The sequence below is a fragment of the Cibotium barometz genome, chromosome 15 (genome assembly GCF_041138505.1).
Source record: "Cibotium barometz isolate CiBa-2024 chromosome 15, ASM4113850v1, whole genome shotgun sequence".
Classification (NCBI taxonomy): domain Eukaryota; kingdom Viridiplantae; phylum Streptophyta; class Polypodiopsida; order Cyatheales; family Cibotiaceae; genus Cibotium; species Cibotium barometz.
In genome coordinates this window covers 59,685,669-59,697,431 of record NC_141060.1, presented here as the reverse complement: position 1 = coordinate 59,697,431, position 11,763 = coordinate 59,685,669, and the positions used below count along the sequence as shown (strand labels likewise).

Below are 11,763 nucleotides of genomic sequence, written 5' to 3'. Positions count from 1 at the left end.
CAAAAACTGTGTCTCAAAATAGTCCCAAAATCAGTCCTCACACTCATATCAAAAGGCTCTCCAACATCATAGATGCTCACTAGCAAATAGAAATTGAAACTGCCCTTGCATAAGTGGCTTCAGGAAGGATCATATGCAACGCTAGAAGGCTTTCCTCCCCAAAGACCACAGCATTAGGATGACTTCCACAATCAAGATTTCATAAGTGGCTCAATGAATCATCATAAGCAGGACATCATAAATTAACCTTTCTTGTGCTTCCTGCAAGGTTCTTTAGCTGTTTTGGTTGCTAAGACTTGAATACAGAGAGGCCATCAAGGCAGGCATTGTGAAAAAAGTCCACGATTATACATGTAGTTGAAGGCAAGAAGGTTGGGCATGAAATTCCAATACCAGGCTAAACGTGTAAACTAGCTTCTTAATCCTAATTCGAGTGGCCTACATCATGATCCCTGGTTATGCACTGGAAGTACACTTCAGAAAACATCCTGAGAAGGCGAGGAGGAGGTTCTGATGAGGATAGCCCCACTCCTTTCCTTTCAAGCCTGAAACGGTTGAACAGCAACTTTGCGCACAATTCTCCCATTATATAAAACCAGCCCACAAGACTGGCAAGCACTGTTGCATGTCAAATCCATCCGTCTATAAACCAGGCCACAACAGTGGCAGCAAGGCTCCTTCCATTTCCTTTTCAAACATGTCCTAACATGATATGGTCCAATTAATGACTACCTGCAGTATACATCTGTAGTTCTAACCTGAAACTATTATCATCAAAGATTACAAATGCAGAAAGTTCTGAAGTACTCAGAGTGGATACATCGTGAAGTTCCGTGTGACCAAACTTGGGATGGTGACATTTAAAGCTTCTACACGCATAGGAGAGCCAAGGTCTGTCTTTTCGAATGTGGCTTCAAAATGGGGAAGATCCCATGAGCATTTCTTCAAGCTCCCGGAAGCCTTGATACACAGGTTCTACAAGGCTAGGTGGAAGAGGAAGCCTCCGAACTTCAGTCATATACCTGGCAGGAACACGAGACTAGTCAGCTCTTCCACATACGATCTTGCTTTTCACTACTGATTGCTTTCAGCCCCAAAGGCCATGAATACCTGTTTGCAGCAGTGGTAAGCTTGTCCTTAATTCCCTGATTTGTAGAAGCTATTCGTCCAAAGCTAAGAGCTCCTTTGAAGGCCAAAGCGGTGCCGCCTACAGTGGTACCAAAGGCTGACAAGGACCATTCTCTCATGACAGTGAGAACAGACCGCAGCATGCGAAGCCGCAGTAGTGGAGAGGGTAAAACAGATCCTGTACCAAGAAGGCGATCGTATACCCTCTGCACAAACTCAGCTGCATCTTTGCAGGCAGCAATGAGCGCTCTTGGGATGTCCTCGTCTCCAACTGCTTCTTTCCCAGAAGCTACACGTTCCTGCATTCATTTAACCTTACATAATCCTCACATACTGAACGAAGTTTTCAAACAGAATATACACTGAACATTCCTGGCAAGACCTCAAATGACAGACAATGCTTTCTCATAGTAACACAACTCATGAAACTAGCTTGTGAGAGAAATCATACCTGAGCAGCTTTCTCAAGCTGCAGGCAGAATGTGTCAAGAGGCAGGCTGCCACCATCACCAGGAAAAAACCGAGGGCCAACTCGCCTTAACACAGTACAGGCTTCAGCAACTCCCCCAACAAGTAAAGCCTGATCTATGAGCTTGGTCCATGTATCTTTCATCACATTGTTCTCAGAGTCCCGTGCATAGTTTGAGAAGTGCAAGATTTCTAAGCACACCTGGAATGCAAAACCTTCTTGTAAGAAGCTTTCATACAATTCCTTAGCCAACACAAAAATGTCAAATCTTTTTAGTAAAATAATGTAAATCATCACGACAACTTGAAAAATATAAATAAGAGCCATTCAACATGGGCGATCCAGTGATAGGATGTCACAGGTAGATTTTCCAAAGGTACCAATCGATAGATATTTTCCTGAATCCCTTTGAATGAAAATTCTAGGAGATTCGAAGGCACTGCTGAGACAGGCTGTATGCTAGAGGAAACTGGGGTGCAGTAGACAATTAAGATAAATAACCTTTGTATGCATGGGCTAGATCCAGACCCTTTAAATAGCCCCTTTAGAACAGTAGTGCATGGTAGGTGCTAAAGACCATTTCCCATCCACCGGCCAATATTTAAGTTGTCCTAGACCTTAACCCCCTTGGCATCCATTCAAGCTCAACAACCCAGGGACTGTCCTGAATGTAACTTAAAACCATCAATCGAATTCTTTATATTTGAACTGTTTCTGTTGTGCAGTGAGACAGTCGACTCAAACTCTAAAATCTTGAGCCTCATTGGTTCTTAGATATTCAAGTCATGCAACATCCAGAAGCTCCTCCCATGGGCACTACTAAAAACTTAATCCCTTACTATAAACTACGTTTCAGCTTAAAACTTTCCTTTGTAAACATGTGACACCATTATTGGACCCCTTTGAAGCCATTACAAATATATATATATATATATATATATATATATATATATATATATATATATATATATATATATATATATATATATATATATATATGTATATGTATATGCGTATGTATGTGTATATATGTGTATATGTATATATATATATATATACATGTGTATATATGTGTATATGTATATACATATGTGTGCGTGCACACGTGTGTGTGTGTGTGTGTTTATATACATATACATAGATATAAATAATTATATGTGTACTATGTGTGCACGCGTGTGTATGTGCATGTATGCAAGCGTGTGTTTATTTATATATATATATATACATGAATATAAATAAAAATAAATGTTTAATATTTATATTTAAAATTATATATGTATTTACACACACACATATACATATATATGTTTATGTTTATGTATGTATACATATATGTACATGTATATATATATATATATATATATATATATATATATATATATATATATACATATACATATATATGTATATTTCATTGATCAACAAAGCAGCCAGCCTTATTCAACCATAATACATGATTTACAAGATCTGTTTTTTGTCAAAATAGGCTACCTGTTTACTCTCATCAGATCTATATATATATATATATATATATATATATATATATATATATATATATATATATATATATATATATATATATATATATATATATATATATATATATATATATATATATATATATATACCTAGATGAATCCAAGAACATGCCCAAATTCACCTTTTAGGAATGTGCATGTTATATACTCATGGTAGTCAGCCCACAAGACTCTATAACTATCAACTCCATTATGCATAGTATCGACAGTATATGCATGCAGATTACAACTGAACTTTCTCAAGGCTATACTTTTAACGTGAGCCTGCCACAAAGCTGCAATGCCTTTGTCAATCATTACATACTGCAGAATTTGTGACCACAAGAACATTATGATGAAGAAAATATTGATGCATACAAAGATGTGGAGTAGTGGCATGTTAATTTTGAACAATCTGGATGGTTGAGCATGATGCATCAGACATCAGGTCAGGTAGGAGACCAGCTGATAGTGCTAGAGACATAATACCACATGGAGCAAAGTGCAAAGAGGCTTATCACAAATAATATGCAGCGATGGCCGCAGGGCGCGCGGGGAGGGGGGGGGCTGTAATTTCCTGACACTCAATGGGGAGAAGTGTGGTTGGCTTCGTTAGTCTAGCAGCACAAGGGCAAGAAGATTCTAATGATGCAATATTCAAGCCATAGAGGATAGCCACAGTTCTAGTGGGAGTGTCGTAGACACAGCTCCCTCAAGAAGAGTCCTGAGCCACGAAATCGACCCGTCAATGTTTCAAGTGTGACTCCACCAAGCACATCACAAAATATTGTCCGTATTCCGTCCACGTCAAGACTTACAAAGAAACCAGCGGATGACCAATTCTCGCTTGATCCAACACTTTCCCTTTGTCCAACCGTCCATGAAGAAACAATGCAGGTCGTTCAGTATCCTCCAGTAAGCCACGGGAAGGACACTCCAAAAAAGGACTTGACAAAACTCCGCTATCCAAACCCTAGCCACTAATGCAACAGCTCAGCTGGATCCCAATACCTGCTTGCACCAGCTCCAATGCACCCTTACAGAAGCAAGCAGAACCAAGAGCAGTACTCATAAGAAGTGTTGCACCAAATCTGTATATCCATCAGTATTGCTCGGCACCTATATGCCTAGACCACCCTTTCTCTATAGAACATACTCCAAGTAATACATCTGCTGATACATGGCAGTAAAGACTCCAGTTGTTGTCAGTACAGTCTCCAAAAAACTTGTGCATCGTCAAGACACACCCACACCGGTATATCCTCCCAAGGTGAAGACAAATCCAGTGACATGTCCTCGTGTGATGCCTTCATGACATCAGACCCTGAAGATACTCCATCCAATGCAAATGGAGGGTGAGAAAAGTCCTCCTGTACAAGCCTCCGAAACTGAAGAAACCGCAACTGAGGCCAAAGATTCTACAACTAGAGCAAACGGCAACTATTAAGACACTACCGCAGAGATCTGGCTGGAAACTTCCTCTATTTCACACTCATCGTCCGGAAACCTCCTCCTCAGACGACTCCAACTATAGAATATCCTCCTATCCAAGATCTAGCAAAAGTCCCTCATGTGGAGAACACTCTCGATCTAAACTACCACCACCAATGAAACCCCACATATGGACCACCATGTAACGTGTGGAAGCTTACAAAAAAGGATTATACTTTGACAAATACTTTCAGCCCTTTGTTCATGATGACGAATAGCACATTGTAGAGAAGATAAGAGTGCAGAGAGAGAGAGGAGACACAAATGCCCAAGATTGGGTCCCAAATACCCTCTGAAGGAGGACTCAATTGCCTTGGAAACCTTCCCTTGGCTGGGATAGCATTCAGCCGCAAGGAACTCCCTTGATCTACACTTTCCACCTTGCTTGGCCCCTTGTTGGCTTGTTCTAGACCTTGGTCGTCCGCACTTGCAAAGAGAATAAGATGATTTATGTTCTATGCTGCCCATCACTTATTTATGCCCCGTTTATATACCTAGATGAATCCAAGAACATGCCCAAATTCACCTTTTAGGAACGCGCATGTTATACACTCATGGTAGTCAACCCACAAAACTATAATTATGCCCCATATACGCTAGTCGGTTTGCTCATACTACTGTCAGCTGGGTAAATCAGCATTTATTACGTCGCTTTTCACACACGTGAGCATTTGCTCCTCTTGTTGCTGGCTGACACATTCTAGGCTCGCCGACAGGGCTTCTTGGTGCTCATAGGGCTATCCCGACTCCCATGTCACATGTGCTAAGGGATGGCATCAAGCCTTGGCTTGGCCTTGGTGGCTCTTGGACAAGCCTTCCATGGCTGTCCATGTGACAGACTCCAATAGAGCCCATCTCCTAACCTAGACTAGTGCCCGTGCATCTAGTTGGAAACCTAATAAATGTTAGAATTAGTGCATCTTTGTGTATGTGGGCAAACCCTATTTTTTGGGGATTTTATGTACTTTTTCTTGTTTAGTTGGTCATGGACCTATCAGCCTGTTTTAAAGCAGTCGGCCAGGCCATATACTCACTATATAAGGAGTCCTCCCCATTGCTCACTTCAACCAATCCATTCCTTGCACAAGTTCTTTAAACTCTTGCGAGCTAATTGCCATTGTAAAGCTTCAAGCTAATATAAAAGGTGATCTTGTCCACAAGCTCTCTCTACTCTCTCTTGTTCCTTTGTCACCTCCTAAGGTTTTTAAAACATGTGTCCCCTCTTAACATTTATCCTCCCCCCCCCCCCCCCCCCCCCCCACATGGGGTTATAAAAGGGAAACTTCAAAATAATACCTAGAGTCCTCTAGACCACAAGTGTGCACAATTAATAAATGTCCTACACACTTACCTAGAGTCCTCTAGACCACAAGTGTGCACAATTAATAAATGTCCTGCAAACTGACCACCATGCCCAATGTTCGGATACGCTGTACAAATTTATAGGGTCGTGACATACCCCCCTCTTGAAAAATGGCAAGCGTCATCAATTGCATCCTGGTGATACAGCAAGACACCCAAAGTGGAACCACACTGATAACGAAGGCTACCCAATATAGTAAGATATCAGCCATGTGATCCAACTAAAAGTGAAAAGTACAATATGGCAAGATCAACGTCCCAATCTCTCTGAGCCATACATATGTAGCAACATTCTCTGCAAACCAATGGTGTAGTAATAGTGCAAGTTGTGAACCATACATAACCATAAGCAGATGTATTGTCAGCTGTTAGTATCTTCGGGTGAGACAAAAGCTGCACCAAGCGACCTCTAGATGACATCTAAGCATGTCTGTATCAAGGAAGCGGAAGTGCTACCCCCCTCTTAAGCATCAAGCAATGCTCCAGACCTATGCTCTGCTGAACTTGAATGAGCCGTAGCAAGAGTCGGCTCCAACTCAAAGGCATTAAGATAAAGCTACAATACCTGAGGTGAATCTGCTAAGTCACCCTCCTCTATCCACTTCGCATCCATCGGTGAATAGTTCTTTAACTTCACAAGATAGCGACAGGAAACTTAATCTCATACCTTTCTTTCCTTATGTGCCAATATCTGCTCGGGAATAAGAACCTCATCAAGTTTCTCAACTTCCGGCTAAGCCTCATCTGATACATCCTCCGGAACATCCCCATGGAAAGGTCTAAGTAGACTCACATGAAATGCATTGTGAATCCTCCAATGATCTAGTAGATTCAAACGATAGGCCACCTCACCGATCTTTTCCAATACCTGAAAAGGTCCATAGTAGCGCATGCTCAACTTAGGGAATTCAAGTGCTCTTTACCCTTCATCTTCTTGAGCCTAGCTTTCTCAAATCGCAAAAGAACCCAATCACCCAATGCAAACTCTAATGCACACCTGTGACGGTCTGCTGCCTTCTTTTGCTTTTGTTGAGTTCTTTGGAGTGCCAACTTAACTCTCCTATAAGCTTCATCCATGTTCTCCACATACTAGTCAGCTTGAAAGATCTTATCCTTTGTGTGCAAAATGGGTGGTACCTTCTTCGCTCCTTCAACGATCTCAAAAGGCGCCTTGCCCGTCGAGGTATGGATGGTGTTGTTATAAGCGAACTCCACCAAAGGAAGATACTTTTCCCATTGTTGCTTGTGCTCTGGCACGTAGCATTGGAGAAGATCTAACACTGGAGTTAGCCTCTTCCAACTGCCCATCTATCTGTGGATGAAACAATGATGAAAACTTAAGAGTTGTACCCATGTTGTCAAAAAAGGTCAAAACCCTCTCCAAAATAAACTCGTCATCCGTGGTGGATCACACTCACTAATGATAGACGAAGGCATGCCATGATACTTGAAGATGTTCGCCATGAAAAACTTCACCATGTGATCAACTTTGATCTTGTTACACACGGGAATGAAATGAGCCTGCTTATTGAACCTGCATATGATAGTCCAAATGCCATCATTCCCCGTTTGTGTATCCTCGAAAGATCAAATATAAAATCCATGGCAATGCTCTCCCATGGTCTATCTGGATTCTGGAATAGGTAAAGGCTAAAGTAACCTTGGTGTCTTCTAACGGTCAAACTTCACCTTCTGACATACGATGCATTGCCTAACAAAAGCATCAACTTCTCTTCTCAAGGCCGACCAATAAAAGAAAGCCTCCATTGCCTTTACCGTGGCCTCTACGGTAAAGCATGACTTTCAATCATAACCTTGAGTCGTAGCTGCCTGTTAACACAGTCTACCATGCATCAACAAGAAGCCATCCCTGAGAGTATAATGATCATGCCGCTGAACCTCAGACATCTGATCATAGACCTTGCCAAAATCCTCATCCTGGGCATGCTGCTCTTTCATCTCATTAAGCTCATGATGATAAGCAAGTGAAACTGCTGAGACTAGTGGCTTGCGTGACAAAGCATCTGCCACAACATTCTTTTTGCCTTCCACATATACAATCTGAAAGTGGAACATAGAAAAAAAGTTGGCTCATCTCATATGCTTCTCAGAAAGTTTAGTTTGCGTGAAAAAATAATGCAAGGTCTGATGATCTGTCTGCACAATGAAATCAACCCCGAGCAAATAGTATTTCCATGTAGAAAGAGCATGAATTACAGCCAACATCTCTTTCTCATAGACCTGTAAATGCTTCTCGGCATTCTGTAATATACGACTCTCATAGGCTATCACATGTCTTTCCTGCATGAGAACTGCCCCAATGTTGTTCCTGCATGCATCACACTGGACAACAAAAGCTTTTCGGAGATCTGGTAGTACCAATACGCTGGTAGTACCAATACGGGATCCGAATTAAGCTTTTCTTTAAGCTTTTTTAAGGCTACAATTTCTCGATCAGCCCATCGAAACGGAGTTCCCTTCTTTGTTAAGGCATGAAGGAACAAAGCAATCCAACAAAATACCGTATGTACCGCTTGTAATAGGACATAGTCACATGGGACAGGAAACGGGGACGGGGAACGGGGACGAAAAAGATTGAGAATGGCCATTCCCTGTGACTATAGAGTGACATGGGACGAGAATGGGAACGGGAAGATGCTGCCATCCCCAACATTCCCAAGATTGAAAATGCACATTCCCTGTGACTATGTAATAGGAACACAATCCCAAAAAGCTGCATACATCATGCATGGTCTTCAAATCTCACAAATTGAGAATTGCTCCCACTTTCGAAAGATCCATATGGACTCCATCTTTTGACAGGCAAGAAGTGTATATCTTCCAAGAAGAACTCACTCTTGACCAACTTATGCTTATGGAGTTCTTCAAACACTGTGGCCAAATGCTCCCTATGCTCCTCCTCTGAGCGTGAATGCACAATCATGTCATCAAAGAATGTGCCCACAAACGCTCTCTGAGGCTAGAAAATCATGTCCATCATCTTGTTAAAGGTGGCGGTAGCATTTGTCAAGCCGAAGGGCATGACCAAGAACTCATATAGCCCAAAGGTGGTCCGAAATGTTGTCTTATGCACATCCTCGGATCTAATTCATATTTGATGATACCCACTTTTCGAGTCTATCCGACTAAAGACTATGGAGCCTTATAAGCGGTCCAATATGTCATCAATTCTCGGAATAGGAAATTAATTCTTGATGGTGTTCTTGTTTAGTGCCCTGTAATCTATACACATGTACCAAGAACCATCTTTCTTTTGCACTAAGAACACAGGCGAGCAAAAGGGTGATGAGCTAGGTTGAATCAACCCGTTTTTCAACAACTCTTGTACCTGGCTCATAATTTCCTCTTGTTGGGCTACACTAACACGGTACGGCGGTCTATTTGGTGGAGTACTCCCCAGAATAAGATCAATAGCAAGATCTTCTGGCCTTTCCGGAGGAAGTTCTCCTAGCAATGACTCGGAAAAACAATCCAGTCGTGTCTTTATCTAACATAGACAAATTACATTGAGATTCATCTTTTGCATCCTTTACAAAAACCAAGTATGCGGAAAGATGCTTTTTCATTACTGATGAAATGGCCGAAGCCGATACAATAGGAACAGATTCCCCTTTAAGCTTTACATCCAAAATGTGCTCTTTTCCTCTATGAGTCAAAGTAATCTTCATGTTGTACGTATCCACCACCGCATGTACTCTATGACATCATGGCATACCCAACAAAATATCACACCCATCAAGTGGCATGATATAGAATTTCTCACTATCCACATAACCCTGCACATGAAGCCTCACCTTACCAATAATAGAGGTAACAGATTCTGCATACCCAAGACAAGCCATATTAGCCTCATACAAAGGCCCCATATCCTCTACATGGATCCCCAATCTGCCAGCCAAATCTGGTGAGATAAAGTTGACTCTAGCACCTATGTCAAAGAAAATCAAAGCATTCTAATCTCTAACTTTGCCCCATGCTCTGCACAACTCAATCTCCTCACCACCTGGCTGTTCCCCAACAAGATCAGGAACTAACCCTACAGAAGGCTTTGCTTTCTTAGACTTGGGCTCCCCTTTAGTGTCAGAGTCCTTGTTGGACTTACGCTTGCGACAATTGAAAGACATATGTCCCTCTTCGGCACAGAAAAAGCATTTCTTGGCATCCAACAAAGCCTGCTTCTCCTCAAGAGTTCTCTTGGGCATTGGTAACATCTTACGCCGCTTCTCCACAGGCACTGTTGCATCCCGAGATGCATGCCCTGACTTCTCAGTTTTCTTGCCAGTGCTTTTGCTGCCCTTAAATCCACTTGAAACCCCAATGAGTAATGCATTTGCCGTCATGGCATTCTCTATCATTTGCGACATATTTGTTACTCGAGTCTTAATATAATAGTCACGCACTTCCTTGGGCAACCCACAACAATACTTCTCTACCTGCTTAGACAGTGGCATTGCATGATAAGAAGTAACAGGGAGTAAAGCTTCCCAAAACTTCTTGTTCTAATCCTCAAGATTCTGACATTTCGATGCATCCAACTTATGCCATGCTGTCATTACATCCACCTCAAATGCAGAGCCACACGGAAGAGAACACTTGTTTAAACTGTACCCAAGTAGATGATGCTATGCCTTGCAAAAGAAGAGTGGACCACCACTTCAATGCATTGCTCTTGAGAAAAGTCGCAGCTTTTCTCACTTTTGAGGATTCCGTGTAATTTCCGCCAGAAAAAGCAACATCAAACTGCTGTAAAAACGTAAGAGCCTTGAGCTTGTCTTTGGCCCCACTGAATGTGTCAAATTTCACCGCAGCTCCCCCTTCCTTATAATCCTTCGGCTTACCCATAGGCGTTAGACTATCGTAAGAACGTGGCTTCACAAGATTGCCACCCCCTGCATTCATGCCCATACTAGGGTCAACATTGCCAATTCCCACACCTTGCATACCATGCAATCCTGATGATCCTCCCATGTTTCCAAACATACCACTATGCATACTGGGCTACATGCCCCCATACATGTTTCCTTGCATTCCGGGTTGCATGCCCCCATACATATTCCCTTGCATTCCAAGCTGCATACCACCATACATGTTGCCTTGCATGCCAGGCTGAAAACTAGCTCCAAAATTCTCTGCATTCCCATGCCTCCTTGAGGGTAATCCCCAGTCATAGATTGAAAAACAGAACCACCGCCAAAATAGCCTGGATGCATCGATTGTTGCGGAATAGGTGGCTGCCCGAAAAAGGAACACCATAAGTGTTCTGCATGCTAGAAAACTGTCCAAAAGTAGGATCCTATGGTAAGGCACCACTATTGCCCTGAGGTGGGTCTTAGAACGCACCTTCTTCTTCTTCTTCTTGTCACCATTTGGCCACCCAAATGGTTCACTCTTGCTTTCACACTATGTACATATTGGATTGGTGTCCATGGCTTATGGAATATGCCTATGCAGGTGGTTGACACGTGTCATGCTGTATAGTTGGATATGATATTCCGCTGGGACTTGATGTTATCATGCCCGGAATATTTGGAGGACTTGGCTTTCCGCTGGGACTTGTGCCTTTGTATACATGCCCGGAAACGCCTGGAGGACTTGGCTTTCCGCTGGGACTTGTGCCTTTGTGTACATGCCCGGAAACGCCTGGAGGATTGGCTTTCCACTGGGTCTGGTATCGCATATACTTGCCTGGAAACGCCTGGTCTTATATGGTTTCATGAACGGGAATTGCTCATGCCAATGCTGCATTGCATAGCATCTTTATGTGCTTGCCTG

At 42.3% G+C, this 11,763-nt stretch overlaps 1 protein-coding gene across 2 annotated transcripts in view; it reads right to left on the bottom strand.

The window, feature by feature from the left end:
* Positions 1-214: 214 nt before the first annotated feature.
* The window catches only part of NUP155 (nucleoporin 155), a 51,869-nt gene continuing 40,320 nt past the window's right edge, over positions 215-11,763 (bottom strand). For both annotated transcript variants that reach the window (XM_086809889.1, XM_086809890.1), the window contains exons 11-13: positions 1,580-1,798; positions 1,111-1,427; positions 215-1,022 (exon numbers count right to left, since the gene is read on the bottom strand). In XM_086809889.1, the coding sequence (XP_086666015.1) occupies positions 914-1,022; positions 1,111-1,427; positions 1,580-1,798 (645 nt within the window). In that variant the 3' untranslated portion in view covers positions 215-913. The remainder of the gene's footprint in view (positions 1,023-1,110; positions 1,428-1,579; positions 1,799-11,763) is intronic.